Source organism: Mus caroli, chromosome 1 (assembly GCF_900094665.2).
Source record: "Mus caroli chromosome 1, CAROLI_EIJ_v1.1, whole genome shotgun sequence".
NCBI classification, from domain to species: Eukaryota; Metazoa; Chordata; class Mammalia; order Rodentia; family Muridae; genus Mus; species Mus caroli.
Genome location: NC_034570.1, coordinates 126,051,588 through 126,070,135, shown reverse-complemented (window position 1 = coordinate 126,070,135; position 18,548 = coordinate 126,051,588). Strand labels below are relative to the sequence as shown.

The 18,548-nt window shown below is 43.3% G+C and overlaps 1 protein-coding gene across 1 annotated transcript in view; it reads right to left on the bottom strand.

Annotated features, from left to right (window-relative positions):
• Positions 1 to 18,169, bottom strand: part of Klhl12 (kelch like family member 12) — a 34,494-nt gene extending 16,325 nt beyond the window's left edge. The window contains exons 1-5 of the mRNA XM_021157584.1: positions 18,029 to 18,169; positions 15,008 to 15,208; positions 9,836 to 9,989; positions 6,468 to 6,685; positions 3,101 to 3,250 (exon numbers count right to left, since the gene is read on the bottom strand). Coding sequence (XP_021013243.1) covers positions 3,101 to 3,250; positions 6,468 to 6,685; positions 9,836 to 9,989; positions 15,008 to 15,202 — 717 coding nt within the window. The 5' untranslated portion in view covers positions 15,203 to 15,208; positions 18,029 to 18,169. The remainder of the gene's footprint in view (positions 1 to 3,100; positions 3,251 to 6,467; positions 6,686 to 9,835; positions 9,990 to 15,007; positions 15,209 to 18,028) is intronic.
• Positions 18,170 to 18,548: the final 379 nt, after the last annotated feature.

Here is an 18,548-nt window from a genome sequence, read left to right as displayed (position 1 = left end):
GTAGACCAGGCTGGCCTCGAACTCAGAAATCCACCTGCCTCTGCCTCCCGAGTGCTGGGATTAAAGGCGTGCGCCACCACGCCCGGCTAGGATAACTTTCAACATCTGATGTTTCTGCACTATCTCCCAAGTGCCGAGTTATAGGCATGTATTCACCATTACTCCAACTCCCACATCTATACTGGTGCTCTAGATGGCTCACTTTGGTAAAGTCCTTGCCATGTAAGCATGATGACCCAAGTCCTGTCAGATGAAACCACATAAAAAGCTAGACATGGTAGCCTATACTTGTAATGCCCCAGCTCAATCTGAAACTCTGGGCCAATTAGTCAGAGACTGTATTTCAAAAACCAAGCTGGATGGTCTGAGGAACAGCATAAAAGGTTGACCTCTGGCCTACATGTGCATGCATATGTGCACATATACACACACACCTACACAGGAAATTGATCTTTGTATTAGCATCTACCTCCACTCTGTACTTTGCTCTCTAGTTCAGAAAAAACGGTCCTATAAACCGCACCAGTAAGGTTTCTATATGACTCCTAGCTGGGATGAGTTCTGCTGAAGGGCAGGCTCCTCTCAAGGCTTTCTCTTCAGGCTGATACCCACTTCTTAGCCCAGCTAGACTGAGTGCTGGTGACAGCTTGGTTGTTCCAGATTTGTAGTCTCCACTGTCTTTTACTGTTTCTCCAAATGTAACTTTGTAAACTCTGTGTGTGTGTGTGTGTGTGTGTGTGTGTGTGTGTGTGTGTGTGTGTGAGAGGGAGAGAGAAAACCTTCCTTAGAACTGTACCCTCTGCTTCCTGTTGGAATCGTCAACTCATATGAAGCTCTAGTTTATTAGTTTGACTCCAAGAAGTTTTCAGGATGCATTGGAAAAGAAAACATATAACAGTAGCAACCACTGTTCTATAGATATCTCTAAAGCTTCTGCATGAGTATTCGCAACCATGAGTGAGGTGAGTAATGTCACTGCTGCTTCACAAAGGAAAAAAATCTGAGGTCATCTCCCTAAGGGTTTCACAACAATGTTTGATTTAGGATTCCAGCCTCCTGATTCTAGCTCCGGATCTCTGTACTAAAACATAACGTAAAGACTGGTTCAGAAGGGAGTGAAGATTGGGCCTCACTGTCAACTTGAGTGATTTGGGAAACACACCAACTGCTGTGTCCCTGAGGGGGTTTCTGAAAGGTTTAGCTCAAGTGGTAAGACCTACCCTTAATATAGGCACACCATACCATTGGTTAGGGACCCGAGCTCAACAAAAAGGAGAAATTCGGCTGTGTGCCAGCTTTTCCTTCTCTGCATCATGACTGTGGTACAGTGTGACCCACAGCTTCATGGGGTTTTGTTCTGCCATGCCTTCTTCAGGATGAACTATAACTTTTCATTGTGAGCCAAGATAAACCTTTCTTCCTTAAGTTGCTTCAGAGCAGGAGCCTGGAGGCAGAAGCTGAAGCAGAGACCATATGAAGGAACACTGCTTACTGGCTTGCTTCCATTGGCTTGCTTAGCATGCTTTCTGATACAGCTAGGGCCTACCACCTGTTCAGGAGTGGTGCCTCCCACATCGGTCACTAATCAGAAATGCCTGTCCCCTCTCCCCCAATCCAATCCCAAGGAGGCAGGTGCACTTTGACAAGCACTCATCTATAACACTTAGGTGAAGCCCTAAATGTGGGGTATTTTATCACAGCAACAAGAAAACTAACAAATAGAGGTCTTAAGGAAGAAGGGGAAAATGAGTTTGAGATGTGACATTAATTAACCTGATTTTCTTTTTAATTTTTTTTGGGGGGGTGTCTCAATATTTGTTTACTTGTTTGAGACAGAGTCTCATGTAACCTAGGCTGACCTTGAACTCTTGATATGCCTGCCTACCTCTACCAAGAGATTACAGGCCCTTACTACAACAGACCAAACAAATTTTGTAAAGTGAATAAGAAACTATTTTTATGGTTAACTTTTAAAATGGTCATATCCCGGCCAAAACGTTACTGGGCTTCACCTAAATGTTATAGATGAGTGCTTGTCAAAGTGCACCTGCCTCCTTGGGATTGGATTGGGGGAGAGGGGACAGGCATTTCTGATTAGTGACCGATGTGGGAGGCACCACTCCTGAACAGGTGGTAGGCCCTAGCTGTATCAGAAAGCATGCTAAGCAAGCCAATGGAAGCAAGCCAGTAAGCAGTGTTCCTTCATATGGTCTCTGCTTCAGCTCCTGCCTCCAGGCTCCTGCTCTGAACCCCTGCCCTTGCTTCCCTTGATGATAGACTATTAACATGCAAGAAATAAACCCTGCCCTCCCCATGCTGCTTTGTGGTCATGGTGTTTACCACAGCAAACAGAAAGCAAAGGAGGCCAACAGTCCATGCAACACTGTGTGTATGTGTGTGTGTGAGTGTGTGTATGAGTTACAAAACATTGTTGCAGCTTAAGTTAGAGAAACACTCTTATAAAGCACTAGAAAACTCAACTGCATCAAACTAAGTAAATCAGACATACTACAAGTAAAACCATGAGGCCTGACAAATAAAGCAACTTTTGTCTCTTTTTGGTCCAGAGCAATTTATAACAATTCATGTTTAAGAGAGACCAGTACACAGTTTTTTGTATGTTTGTTTTCGTTTTGGTTTTTTTTCCGAGACAGGGTTTCTCTGTGTAGTCCAGCTGTCCTGGCACTCACTCTGTAGACCAGGCTGGCCTTGAACTCAGAAATCTGCCTGCCTCTACCTCCCAAGTGCTGGGATTAAAGATGTGTGCCACCACTGCCCAGTCAGTACACAGTTTTGTTTTTTGTGTGTGTTTTTTTTAATGCTTTTCAGTACACAGTTTTTAATAAAACATAAGAGGCACATAAAACAAAAAGACAACACAGCGCAAAATTAAATAAAATTATGGATTTTCATTTGTGACAGAGATGTGACTTGCCAAGCAATAAACATTTCTTATGCCTAGAATGTTCCCAGCTTTATCATTCCACCATTCCTGCTGAAGGGAACCAGGTGACACTGCCTGCATTAAAGCTGCTATTTTGAGTAAGTAGGCTGTGGAGTTAGTGGAGTTTCTGGATGCCAAGCACCTTACGTGACTTACCTCAGCATCAATTACATCTGTAATGTACCTGGGGGTCAGCAGGGGCATCCGAACATACTGTAAGAGGTCAGGTAAAGACTCTTCTCGCTCTTTCTTGGCATGCTTCACCCAGTTGATAACAGCCTCAAAGACTGGCTCTTCAGAATCCACCTATAAATGTAGATTCACACGTCACAGACTTTTACTTCCCCACAAACTCAAAGCAGCCTTGCTTAGTCTCCTTTGTGCTAATTGTCCTCCATTACTGTTATTTCCCATCTCCCAGAAATATGAAGAAAGTTCTGGGAAAACAATCTTTTCAGATACAGGAAAAGAATTATATGCAATTTAAAAAGAACTAAGATAGTGGTGGGGTGGGAGGAGGCGTGGCATGTGAAACAGTTGAGAGTAGATGGGGAGGAGCGGGGAATGGGATATGGGGTGTAAAAAGTGATTTATAAATAAAATTAAATTTAAAAAAGAACAAAGACAGTGTTTAATAAATGATGAGTCACATGTTGGCCTTCCTTTCAGAACTGCATCCATTCTTGAATTTTTGTCTGGTCATTTCTGCAACTTTAGTAAACATGGGAGAGAAAATCTGTTATCCTAATTAAAATTGAAATAATTTTTATTCGTAGTTGCCTCTGAAGCAAGAACTTCACTTTATCATCATGAATAACAACATTTCAGCTTTCAAAGTATGTTCAGTCAGCATTTCAGCAACTACTATGTGTTCGATTCTGTGCTGTTTTGACATACGGATTCAGATCTTTGGAGAACTTAGATTATACATTATAGATAGATAAAGTAAGAAACACTCTCTAAAGTATGTATTATGCCACCAGAAAAGTGACAGGCACAATAAGACCTAGAACTTTCCAAAGGCAGTCAGGCAGGTGCAGGACCCACGTTCTCTCAGCAATCTCTAGGCAGATGTAACCCAAGGCTTCATTTGAACCATTGACTGTGACCTGGAACACCTTTCCCCAAGAACTGTGGTACTTTGGAAAGCAGAAATGTTTGGGCATGATGTTTCATTTTATAAATGTACTGAACTTCTTCTAAGTGAAGTACTAACTTCACTGATGATGAGAAATCAAGTACAGTCCCTGTAGGCCAGACTCAGCCTTCATCTTATCCACCTGTCTTATCCTTCCAAGTTCTGGGATTGTAAGTACCAATTATCAATTACTACAATCTTGTTGTGATTAAAATTATACAGGGAAGTAGCAGAGTCATGAGCCAGAAACAATAGGAACTTTCTTCATTTCTAGTGAGTCGGGAAAAGTCTCCCTCAAGTAGCAAGCTGGAATCTGATGGACGACTAGGAAATAACCAGGAAGAATAAAGAGAGAGTACTCAAAGAGTCAGAAGTGGCAGCATATGCTGAAAATTCCAGCACTTGGAGGCTCGAAGCAGGAGGACCGCCTACATAGTGAGGTCAGGGCCAGCCAGGGATACAAAATAAGATCTTATCTCAAAATCCCCAACAGCACTCTAAATCAGAAAAAAAGGAAAAAGCAAGAGTGCACCAAGGCTCTAGAGCTGCACTATGTGTTACCGCAGCGGCATTTACCAAAATCAGAGCTCAGCTTCTTAGCAGCACTAGCTATGTTCCATACCCAACAGCAATGTGCCTAGTGGCTATCAGATCAGACAAGGAAATTTAGTCCATCTTGAAAGAATTTTCTAGAGGTCAGAACTGACCTAGAACAGAGAGAACTGGCACATGGGGACATTTTAGCTGTCCAGCCTGGCAGGAAGAAGGGTGAATGGTGACAGATTTTAGGTAAGCACCAGGCTGCTGAAGGCATCACAGTGAGAGCAACTTGATATCACTTGAATGCTTCCAGTAAGACAGTAATAAAGAGATGTTTGCAAACACTGCTGTGGTGACCATGGGTGGAACACTTAGAAGGGCCAAGAGCTGCAAGATCAGTTCTAGTCTTCTTTGCACAACAGGCTAGACTCCAATTGTGACAGTCAGGAGAAATATGTGGGAGGTCAAAGTGATCCATCTTACAGACAGGGGATGGGGAGGATGCAGGATATTTATTGTAAAGATAATTTTTCTTGCCTGGTGATGGTGGCACTGGGGAGGCAGAGGCATCTGTGTAGTTCAAGGCCAGCCTGGTCTACAGAGTTCCAGGATGGTCAGGGCTACACAGAGAAACCCAGTCTTGAAAAATCTAAAAAAAAAAAATAATACTCTTTTCTTTTGTCTAAAAACAAGAAAGTTAAAATTTCAGAGAAGCCGGGCAAGGTGGCACACGCCTTTAATCCCAGCACTTGGGAGGCAGAGGCAGGCAGATTTCTGAGGCCAGCCTGGTCTACAAAGTGAGTTCCAGGACAGCCTTGGGAATTCATGGCCTGATTTATTTCTGGGTATTTCTTCTTCTTCTTCTTTTTGTTGTTGTTGTTTGGAGAAAGGGTTTCATACAGCCCAAGCTAGTCTGGTACTCAATATGTAGCAGAGGAAGGTTTTAAACTGAATATCCTGCCTATGTGATGGAAATACAGGTATAAGCTAGTATACCCTGCTTTTAAATTTGTCCTTTACCTTTCTTTTGTTGGTTTTTTGAGTCAGGGTTTCTTCTATAGGATGGCTTTGAACTTCACAGCTCTGTCTCCTATATGCTGGGATCCAGATGTGTGGCATCACATCTAGCTGCTTGCCTTGAATCCTGGCTCTATTACTTACTACCTACAATGGTGTGAGGGTTTACCTCTGAGCCAGTTTCTGATAACTGCAGGATGTGAGGATCAAATGAGGTCAATGCCACAGAACAGATACTGTAGAGCTGACTCCAGGGTGGTTCAGTGACACAGTACTTGCCTACCATGCCCAAGACTTAACAATTCCAAACTCAGCCGGGCGTGTTGGCGCACGCCTTTAATCCCAGCACTCAGGAGGCAGGGGCAGTCGAATTTCTGAGGTCGAGGCCAGCCTGGTCTACAGAGTGAATTCCAGGACAGCCAGGGCTACACAGAGAAACCCTGTCTCAAAAAAACAAACAAAAAAAAAGAGCTAGTGCACTGGAGATTAAAGTACAGGCTTCAAAGATGTCTGAGACCTCTGCTGGATTCCTCATCCCCAACTTCAGCCTAACTACAAACCTAGACCACAAACACTACTACACAGCCAGTGCCTAACAGGATTGCATAGAAAATTTACCTTCTTTCCAATTTCTGCTTATTTAACTATTTACCGCTGGAATTCATATATTTGATGAAGGACAGGGCAGATTTTCTTCTCCATAGACATGCAAATAAATTAAAACTTTTGGCATCAATACATGTATTTGATTATGAAGCCATAATATGGACAGTCACTCCATCCTGCTCTGTAATGTACAGAAACCGTAACACCAAGGCAACCCTGTACCTGAATCTCGTCGCACTTGATTAGCTTCTCCACCTCTCCTTGACTCAGAAGAATGAACTCCTCGTGCTGCACCACTTCAGGAAAATGCTTCTGGCTAAACACCTCAGCTGCTTGCATCAGGTCAACGCAATTGTGAGTTTCAGCAAAATCCCTGATACCCAGGCAATTAGATGGATCCAGCTGACTTTCTAAGAACTCACAGCAGGCTTGTTTCACACCTAGGACACACACAGGCAATGAGCAGACCTAAGATACTTAGCCAAGTGTAAAGTGCCTTCCATTCTTGGATCTTAACATCTTCTCTACATGTTATCAGAGGAACCCTGGCTCTACACCTTAACATTGCATTAGAACATTTATGGTTCAGGCATTCAAACACTGGCTATGAGCATTTTCACTTGCTTCTGCCTCGTCTTTAAAATGAGGGTAGCTAGTCGGACCTAGTTTCAGGAACTATCAGACTGCTGCAAACTCTTCCGCTGCTAGAACCAATCTACAAATAGTAACTTAATTTACTATGGTTTTGGTTTTTTTGTTTGTTTGTTTTTTCGAGACAGGGTTTCTCTGTGTAGCCCTGGCTATCCTGGAACTCACTCTGTAGACCAGGTTGGCCTTGAACTCAGAAATCTGCCTGCCTTTGCCTCCCAAGTGCTGAGATTAAATGCGCCACCACTGCCTGTCTCATTTACTATGTTTTTATTTTTCATTCTAGATAGTTTTTAAGATTTACTTATTTTTGTGTGTAAGTAGTAGGTCTGCCTGTAAGTGCACCCTGGCATGCAGTGTCCAGCGAGGTCATGCTTGTGCCTTGGAACTGGAGTTAAAGGCAGCTGTGAGGCATCATGAGTTTTGGGACCTTGACCCAGGTTCTCTGCAAGACAAGTACTCTTAACCATGGCACCATCTCTCTAGTCCCTATATCAAACTTACTTTTAAAACTCAAGTAAAGGAAAACAATCCCATAATTCTCTGGGATATTCAGAATAAAAGCCTGGATTGAACAGAAAAGCAGCATTGCTCCGCTAGCATCTCGGTATGCACAAGGCCCTGGGTTCAATCCCTGGCACTGGAAAAAAGGAAAGGTCCAGTGCATGAACCCAGTTCTCGTTTGGTTTGGTTTGGTTTGTGAGGCAGAGTCTTACTGTGTAGCCCTAGCTGGCCTAGAGCTCATGGTGTGGACCAGATGGTCTCAACTAACAAATATCTGCCTGCATCTCTCTCTCTGGAGTGCTGGCATTAAAGGTGTGTGCCACAACACCCGGCATAAATTTGACTTAATTTTCTAAGTCCGCACTTCGTGTGCTCCACTTCACTTCAGTCTTGTATGACAGGTAGAGAATGAGTGTCTGTGCCTGTAATCCCAGCAGTCAGGAGGCTACAAAGGATTACACACGCAAGGCCAGTTTAGACTACACAGTGATACTCTCATCTAAAACAAAACAACAACAGTAAAAATGTTTTAATTATGTAGATATACAAAATAGGAGGTTGAAGAGAGAGACTGGCTAGTTATAATGGTCGACAACTGTAATCCTAGTACTCAGGAGGTGGAGGCATTAAGACAGAGTTAGGTCCAACCCAACTGGGATACAATTCAGGGTTAGCCTTATCTTTACAGTGTAGGCCAAAACAAAAAGTACACAAATATGAACACACATACACACAAATACACACATTAGAAACTGGAAGGGAGACCATCTCTAATGCAGTGAAAATTATATTTTAACTGCTATTCATCAATTTAAAATCTATTTTATTTACTTTTTTTTTAAGTCCATGCTATTTCTCCTTCTCAAGTATAAGGTAATTTTAATTTTATTATTTTTTGTTTGTCTTGGTTTTTTTTTGTTTGTTTTGTTTTTGAGACAGGGTTTCTTTGTGAAGCCCTGGTTGTCCTAGAACCAGTTCTGAAGAGCAGGCAGGTCTCCAATTCACAGAGATCTACCGGACTCTGTCTCCTGAGTGCTGGAATTAATTAAACGCATGCACCACCACTGCCTAGTATAAGTTTTATTTTCAAAAGATATTTTAAGGCAGCCATGTGGATATATACCTCTAATTCCAGCATTTCAGAGGCAGAAGCAGATGATATCCTTGAGTTAGAGGACAACCTAACCAGCAGTTCCCAGATAGCCAGTTAAATAATGAGACCATGTTTCAAAAACCAAATACAAAAACAAACTAGGGGAGCCAGGCATGGTGGCGCACGCCTTTAATCCCAGCACTTGGGAAGCAGAGGTAGGCGGATTTCTGAGTTCAAGGTCAGTCTGGTCTACAAAGTGAGTTCCAGGTCAGCCAGGGCTACACAGAGAAACCCTGTCTCAAAAAAAAAAAAAAAAAAAAACCAAAAAAAGAAACAAAACCCAAACCAAACCAACCAAACAACCAAACCAACCCTAGGGGACTGGAGAGATGGCTCAACAGTTAAAAGCACTATTACTCTTGAATAAGAGTTAGGTTCAGTTCCCAACTCCCAGAATGCAGCCCACAACTGCCTGTAACTCCAGTTTGGGGGGATCCAACACCCTCTTCTGATCTCTGTGGCCATTAGAGGTCATATACTTGAGAATAATATACACATAAAAATAATAAATAATAAAAGTAAACAGAAATAAATTTTCTTAAAAAGATATCTTACGTGATTCAGACAAAAAGGTTTATTTTAAAAAGTCCTCTTAGCCTCTACATGCACAAATATCATATGACAGTAAATAAACAGAATCTATCTAGACAATGAATATTATCAGTTTCTTGACAATTTTTACTATGTATGTATACATGTATGTATTAAGGAAATACCTGTATTTTCTATTCTGCTTTGATTGGTTCAGTTTAGTTTATGGTATGGGTGCTTTGGAAACGTGTATCTGTGTGCTGTGTTCCCAGAGAGGGCATTAGGTTCCCTAGCAGTGGAGTTACAAAGTTGTGAGCCACCACTGGGTGCTGGGAGTCAAACATCGATGCTTCTGGAGAACAGTCCATGGTCTCAACTACTGAGCCTGCTCTTCAGCCCCTTTGCTTCATTTTAAGATGTAGTCTCATTTTATATACTAAATTGGCTTGAAACTTAACGTCCTCCTGTGTCAGCTTCTTAAGTGTTGGGATTATTGGTGTTAGCCACCGTATCTGGCTCTTCCATATTTTCAAAAATGGATAAAGTTTAAATGTTTTCTTTTACAAGACCCAAATACTCTTATGTGGTGAGATTCTTTTGCATTGCTCTTGACTCTAGCTAATCTTCCATGCTCAAAGATTCAAATGTCATGCTTCCAGACTGATCTCTCAAAGTCTCTTGATTAATTTTACTTCAATGAAAACACTTCCAGGGCTAAAGTGTCATGAACCAGGGCACCTTTTACTGTCTGTACCTTTCAGCTGGAGAAGACAGGCTGCAGGGAGCAGTTCTTGAACATTCTCCACTGTCACATGTACTGTTTCCGTGTACACGAAGTCCAACAGGATTTCCATGGTAGAAGCAGTTAAACCTTGAATGTCAACATATGGCTTCCCCTTCTCTGAAAGCTGAAAATTCATGAGGTAGGAAAAGGATGGACTTTTAATTCCACAAGGTAAAAACAGAACCCAAGTCTAAGAGCTTAAAGGGATGCTGGTACTAATTAAATACACATCTTTTAAAACAACAATCTGAGGCAGGAGAGATGGCTCAGTGGTTAAGAGTACTGGCTGCTCACTGTGCAGTGGTGGTGCTCACCTTTAGTCCCATCCCTCGGGAGGCAGAGGCAGTAGATCTCTTGAGTTCCAGGCCAGCCTGGTCTACAGAGTGAGTTCCAGGACAGCCAGGGCTACACAGAGAAACCAAACAAAAAGGGTCCTAGTTGCTCTTTCAGAGGACCTGTGTGCAATTCCCATCACCCATTGCAGCAAACAATCATACCACCATTTCCAGGAGGTCAAGCCATTTTCTGACCTCCACAGACACCAGGCTCACATACATGCAGGCAAAACATTTATAAGCATAAAATAATTTTATAAAAAAATTTAAATTATAATCTATTTTATTTGATTTGTATCTGGAAAATATGACATGTATTGTAAATTTTCAAATAAAATGGGCAGATGGCTGTATCCCTAGGAGTGAACAATGGAATATCAAAATTTCTAGAGAGTTAACCTGATTCCATATTAAAACCAACCTAGATGCCTTAAAGAACAGAATACAAAAGTTTCATGAACACTAGTGTCCATGTGCCTTTATGATAAAACATTATCCTCTTCTCTTCTTTCCTCTCCTACATACCACTCTATATGCTATGTGGCTGGCCTGGTTTTCAGGTTGTAGCCTAAGGTGTCTTTGAACTTATAGCCACCCCTCTCACCCCAGACTGGGGTGAGGGCTGGCATTATAGGCATTTGCCACCATGTATGGCTAAAATAGAAATAGTCAATGAAATTTCAGGAGAATGAACTCTGAGATTTATAGCTACAACCTCCTCCAACATCACCACATTCCTCTCATCCGCCCTCAGACTACATCTGGATAGAAGAAGAACATGAAGATCATTGTAAACGGCTCCTGTTTATGCTGCATGAGCTTGGGGGAGGGGCAAGAGGCAAGCAGTGATCGAGAGCTGCTCTAAGCTATGCAGTGACATCGTATATCAAAAACGAGATCAAAAGCAAATGTAATAGCAAAACCTCAGAGCCCTAGGGCAGAGACATGTAGATCCCATGACTCTCATGCAAACTCGGGGTTCAGTGAGAAACCTTGTCTCACACTGTAAGGTGGAGAGGTGGAGAAGCAGTTAAGGAAGACGTGATGTCAAGCTCTGGGCTCACCACACTTTCACATGGGTTAGCACACTCATGCCCACGTGTGCTCACACACACACTCTTGTTACAACACTTTCGTGTACTTCCACTATTAACTAAATGGTTTTGTCACACTTGATTCCTCCATCAGCCCAAAGAGTAACAACAACAACAAAAAACATTCCTTAAAAAAAATCAATCCCAAGCCGGGCGTGGTGGCCCACGCCTTTGATACCAGCCTCGGGAGGCAGAGGCAGGTGGCCAGCCTGGTCTACAAAGTGAGTTCCAGGACAGCCGGGGCTACACAGAGAAGCCCTGTCTCGAAAAACAAAACAAACAAAAAAAATAAATAAAATCAATCCCTCTTTATTTCCTGCACATAGGGAGACGGAGAGACTAGGACAAAGACAGAACTCGAGGCCAGCCTGGTCTACAAATCAAGTCCAGGACATCCGGGGCTCTGTTATACAGAGAAACCTTGTTTCTGAAAACAAAAACAACAACAACAACAAAAAACAAAAGAACAAACAACAACAAATCAATCCCTAGCCAGGCGTTGGTGGTACACACCTTTAATTCCAGTATTCTGGAGGCAGAGGCAGGTGGATCTTCAAGTTCAAGGCTAGCCTGGTCTACAGAAGGAGTTCTAGGACAGGCACAGAAAAGCCCTGTTTAAAAAGAAGAGGGAAAAACAGGTAGGAAGAAAGGAAGGAAAAAAGAAAAGAAAAGAAGGAGAAAGAGACAAAGAAAGAAGAATCATGTATGAAAAGAAATGAGTTTTTTTTTCTCCCCACCAAGATTCCAGAAATCTCTCAATGTTAAAAAAACAGTGCAGGCAGATGTTCTCAAGACAACAGCAAGCAGGACACGTCCTGTTTCAGCAGGACTGTAGTAGCAGTTGGCAGGCTTAGGCCATTTCATGCTCAGCACTTCTGGTTAACACTCCCTACCCAGCTAAATGCTAATGTTTTGGGGGCAGACATCATGAAGAACACTACAAGCTAGAGATCTGTGCTGTTGTGTTATTCAAGATGGTTTTTAAATTAGCCAGGATTTGCTGCAACGGCCTGACTGCTTTCTATTTCTCCTACCAGCCTTATGACTGAAAATGGCAGTTAAGAATCATTTTTTACAGCCACATGCTGTAGAGGCAAAGCCTACCTCTATGTAGTATTCTCAAGTGATGTGACCTTGAAAGGCATTTGTTGAGACCCTTCATCAGAAAAATGAAATGGCAATATTTACCCCTAGGGTAACTGACAAACACGGCAGTTTAAGTGGGCCCATAGGTATAGCTGTTATTATCCTGTTTCCCTTTTTATCTGGGTCTAGCAACTACCTCATTACACTGACAGGTACTTTTTTTTTTTTTTTTTGTAAATTTTTACCTTATGTACATTGGTGTTTTGTCTGCAGGTATCTCTGTGTGAGGGTGTCAAATCTCCTGGAACTAGAGTTAGACCCATAATGTGGATACTGGGAATTGAACCTGGATCCTCTGGATGAACAGCCAGTGTGCTCTTGACCATTGAGCCATCTCTCTAGCCCCATGGTGATGGGTATTAACTAAAGAAAACACTGGTGGTTAGAGATACTTTTTAAAGAGTCTTATCATAACAAGGCAGGATGATACACGCCCATAATCTCCATACTTGATGAGGCTGAGGCAGAAAGATGGAGAATTTAGGGCCAATTTAGGCATCCTCAAAACATTCCTCAAAAACAGACGCACACGCCGGGCAGTGGTGGCTCATGCCTTTAATCCCAGCACTTGGGAGGCAGAGGCAGGCCTGGTTTACAGAGTGAGTTCCAGGCCAGCCAGGGCTACACAGAGAAACCCTGTCTTGAAAAACCAAAACAAACAAACAAAAAAGCAAAACCAGATGTACACATCCCCACACCAGAGGCTTGGAGAGACTGTTAAAGCACTTGCAGCAGCCATGTCAGGTGGCTCTCAACCACTGCAACTCTAGCTCTGGGGCATCTGATGCCCTTTGGACTCCAAGGGCACCCGCTCATCCATGATGCCCATAAAATTCATGGAGGCACACACAAACAAAAAGCCAGCAAAATGAAATAATTCAGATATATGTCTAAGTTTAAATATGTAATAATTATTCATATACCTCAACTTAAAACACTTATTAAAGACTAGTTTAAATATTCTTATTTTTACTTTTTAGAAACTTTTAAGCCAGAAGATGGTGGTGTATCCCTTTAATCCTAGCACCTGGGAGGCAGAGGCAGGTGGACCTGTGGGTTCAAAGCTAGTCTGGTCTATAGGGCAAGTTTCAGGACAGCTAAGACTACATAGACAAACTCTGTCTTGAGAAGAAAAAAAAAGAAAAAAAGACAGACAAAGGCGTACATACACTCAAGCACATTTGTACGTATACACACACACACACACACACCCCACGTGGGTCTCAGGGACTGGAATCTGGTCTGTGAGGTTGGATGGAAAGTATCTTTACTTACTGAACCAGCTTGCTGACACTTACACATTCATTCTCTCTCTCTCTCTCTCTCTCTCTCTCTCTCTCTCTCTCTCTCTCTCAAAGTAATTTTGGTTTTGAAGAAAACATCTCACATAGTTCCAAATAGCCTAAAACTCTGTATGTAGGCAAGGATGGTCTTAATCTTGTGGCTTTGTGTATATTAGGTAATCATCAGACCAACTGAGCTACATCCCCTACCCTTGTTTGGGTGAGACAGGGTCTCACCAGGAGGCCAGCCTTGAACTCCACTTCCCCAGTGCTGGCATTACAGCCATGTGCTCTCTCACCAGACTAAGTTCACACCACACAGTCATTCATTAAATCCCCTGCCCCTCATTGAAAGTCACCCTGAAATCTGTATCAGTAGCATACTCATTTTCTACAACTATTGATGATCTTTTTTTTCCTTTTAAAGATATATTTATTTATTTTATGTATATAAGTACCCTGTTGCTTCAGACACACCAGAAGAGGGCATCAGATCCCATTACAGATGGCTGTGAGCCACCATGTGGTTGCTGGGAACTGAACTCAGGACCTTTGGAAGAGCAGTCAGTCAGTGCTCTTAACCTCTGAGCCATCTCTCCAGTCCCTAAAATTCTTTTTTTTTGTTGTTCTTTTTGTTTTTCGAGACAGGTTTCTCTGTGTAGCCCTGGCTGTCCTGGAACTCACTCTGTAGACCAGGCTGGTCTCGAACTCAGAAATCTGCCTGCCTCTGCCTCCCAAGTGCTGGGATTAAAGGCGTGCGCCACCCCCGCCCGGCAATTATTGATGATCTGAAGGAGAAAGCCATCACATGTCTTATTCAGAGCTTACCTATTTGACTAACACATTATACAGATTCACTGGTTTACCAGACTTTTTTTTTCCCTTGTTGAGTGGTTTCAGATGGGTGTTATTTTGTAGCCCAGACTGGCCTCAAATTTATGGTGCTCTTCCCACAGTCAGGACTGTTAAGTGTGAGCAACTATATCTGGTTTCAAATGTTTATTTTATTTACTAAGCATTTGTTTGGAAGTTCTATCTAACAGGGAAGACCCCCCACCCCCACAATACTTTTGACTTTTGACTGTGTGTTGGAAAAAATCCCCATTGATTGAGCAGCCCCTTCAGAAGACACACATGACAGTGACAGCAAGATTAACCATGGTGACCAATTGGCTGACAAATGCCATAGCTGAATCACCAACACATGCTATTTTGTTCCTTGAAATAAGAGGACTGCAGGGTTACAATGTGAATTTCACTTAAGTAGCAGTGACTTGCATTTACCTCACTAGTGAACATGGCACAGAAATAATCACTGCAGGCAGCCAGCACAATCCGATGCGCAGGGAAGTCTTTCTGCTCCACTCTCAAGGTCACATCACAGAGGGTATTGCTCTTCCTGAGGGAGTTCATTGAGTTGAGGATGGACTTAGCGTGAGTGTTTGTCATTATGTCTTTAGGGGCCATAATGCCGCCCATCAAGCACTAAGGAAAAAGAACAAAGGAGTCCTTGGACAATGCGGCTACAAGGGAAAAAGATCATAATGAAGAAGTGGGAAACCAAACACACAATTAGTTCTACAAATTCAGGAACTAAAAGGGTTCCTTAACCACAACTTCCACAAATACCGAGCACTTTTGACCCTGGCACCACCACAATCTGGCCAACACCGACTCCAGTAAAGGTTCTTTCTCCAAACTTAACATTCTATATCTTTGGATTCAACCAAGTAAGGAGCAAAATATTAAAAACTAAAGAACTGATTTTGAACATGTACAGATTTTTATCATTTTCCCTAGTGAATACTATCTTAGCGCTACTACGCTGTGATAAAACATTGTGACCAAAATGCAACCTGGGAGGAAAGGGTTATTTGTCTTACATATCCTGAGTCACAGTCTAGTGACTGGAACAGAGATGGGAACTAACATTCCAGGAGGTAAAGTAGGGATGATGCTACAGAGTCAGGGTAGCTTACTGACTTGCTCCTCATGGCTTGCTCAATTTCCTTCTCTCCTCTCTCTCTCTCTCTCTCTCTCCCTCTCTCTGGCCTTCTTGCTTGCTTGCTTGCTCAATTTCCTTTTCTTTCTTTCTTTCTTCCTTCCTTTCTACTTTCTTTGTTTTGGTTTTTTTTCTTTTTGAGACATGGTTTCTCTGTGTAGTCCTGGCTGACCTGGAACTCACTCTGTAGACCAGGCTGGCTTGGAACAGAGATCTGATTCCCTTTGCCTTCCAAGAACTGGGGCTAAAGGTGTGCATCACCACCAATCAGCTAGCTCAGTCTATTTTCTTACTGAGGCTTGCAGTCCATGAATGGCACAGTGAGAGAAGCCCCTCCTGACCAATCACTAATTTAAAGAATGCCCTACCAGCTTAACTGCTTGCAGCCCAATCTTCTGTAGGCATTAACTTAATCAAGGCTTCCTCCTCTCAGATGACCTAATCCTTTTGTCACAGACATAAAACTAGCCAACACAATACAGTAAATAAGTGTACTGTTTTAGATGTGATAAGTAATCCAGAACTTGTCTTGATAGGGTGTGCAAGAGTATATGCAAATACTATGCATTTAACTCTACATGACTTCAGAGCCAGGTGTGGTGGTATATCCCCTGCAAGCCAAGCATTCAGGAGACAGAGGTAGATTGCTGCAAGTTGGAGCTTACCCTGGTCTACATAATGAGCTCCAGGCCAGCCAGGGCTCCATAAAGAGACTTTTGTTTCAAAGAAACAAAGTAAACAAAGAGGACCGGCACACTCAGATTTTGGTATCTATGGTAGGTTTTTTTGGGTTTTTGTTTGTTTGATTTTTTTTGTTTTTTGTTTTTTTTTTGAGACAAGGTTCCTCTGGATAGCCCCGGCTATCCTGGATCTTACTCTGTAGACTGGGCTAGCCTTGAACTCACAGAGATCCACCTGTCTCATATTCTCCCTGAGATTTTCCTCCTCAGAACACTTTCTAGGGGATGCAATGAAGGTGCTTATGAAAACTGTCTTTTATTTGAGGATGCAAAACTTTCTAAAATGAACCAAAGAAAAAAGAAACTATTCATCCAAAGTCTACAATCCTAATTTCATAAGATTAAAACTGAGACTCTACATTGTCATCTTTTGTTTAGTAGCTCCCTCAAAAGGATCTGGACACCCCCCCCCCAACTCTGCAACATGTATTTAACCAAAAACTGAGACAACTTGCTAAAGTAAATGTTTTTTGTTTTTAAAAGGTTTGCTTAAGCTAACATAGTTTCAAACGTGAGATGCAAGAAACTGGGGATTAGCTGAATTCTCAGTGTTCTAGCAGAGGGCCCAGCCTGTGATTAAATTTTAAGATTTGTGTCATAAATGACAGTAACCTCAGGGCAGCAACTTTCCTCCTAGCACAAAGCCTGACCATATATTCACCATTTAAAACCGACACATTCTAGAACAGCTAATATGTGAATAGAGGGGTTCCATTCTTAATCATTCTAGAAGGAAGAAAAAAAGGCAACGAGAGAGAGAGAGAGAGAGAGAGAGAGAGAGAGAGAGAGGCGTTCTCCCCTAAGAACACCAAGTTTACCATCAAGTATTAGAAAGACCTAGGTAGGCAAGGAGTTAGATATGCGGTAATCATGGAAACTGCAACAGTATCTTGGTAGCTGTGTGTGTCTCCCGGTTAAGCAAGGACTGCACTAAGTCTCCCCATGGTCAAAATCAGTAAAGCTGTACTTGGGATGTTCCACTGTATCAGAAACCAAGGCAAACGATACTTTACAAATTGCCAAAACCGCGTTAAAGGGTCTGCATTCTCAAAAGACACTGGCTTCATTACAATGTGTTGCAGTTTCCAAATCTCCCACCCCATACCTTGCTTTTTTTTCAAGACTGCTGGGGGTAAATGCCTTACAAGAGGAGGTGAAGACCACTATAATTTGGGAGGGAAAGGGAATTATCTTACCTTCATGCATGAATATACCTTACACCTCACTAATATTCTTAAGAAACTTCTTTAAAACCCCAATGCGCTACTCCTACCTACCTTCGGAGGAAGCCCACTCCAATCTTTGGAGTGTGTAGCTTTGCTAAATAAAGGTCCCCTTAACTGTTTCTCGGCTGAATTCTTTCCTTCCAGGTTAAACCTTCTCCCGGGGCAGGCGGCAGCTGCTCCGGAGAAGCCGAGAAGGCAGTGCTATGCCTGCAGCGCCCCAGCGCATCTCCTACCGACCAGGGCTACGGGGGGTGGGGGGTACCCGGGCTGGGGGAAGGCCGCGCCCCCGGTTGAGGGCAGAAGGGAAAGGCCGTGTGTCAGGGCCGCGCTCACTCACCAGGGCTCCTGGGCCGTCCGAGCGGAGGTGCTGGGCGCCGGGCTCCTAGGCGGCTGAGCAGCCGGAGCGCCGCCGCCACCGCCGCCGCCGCCCGGACCAGCCGCTGCGGAGCAGTCTCCGTGGTAAACTCCAGGCTCCGAGCTCCGCGACCGCGCGACGTGATGACGTCACGCCGCGGGAGGTGCGGGCCTCTCCTGGGTTACGTCACGTTAGGAGGCCGAGCCGAGAAGTCCTGCGTACCTGAGAGCCTCAGAAAAAGAGAGCGGAAAGTGGGTAGACGGGTGGATGGGGAGTGCCGCGTGTGACAGTAAGCTGGAGGCCAGAAGGACCCGAGGCTGGCCGTCCCCACGCGGTATGGCAGGCGCTAGGCTGCGTTCCTGCCACACTCCGGAGACCCACGGGGTTTCAGAGGTCTCTAGGTCGGTTTCTGAAGAATCAGGCTCCGCTTCACCATAGGGAGGACTTTCCCATCCCGGATAACCACAGGGTCCTAACTGGGCCTGTCACCATGAGGCGGTTG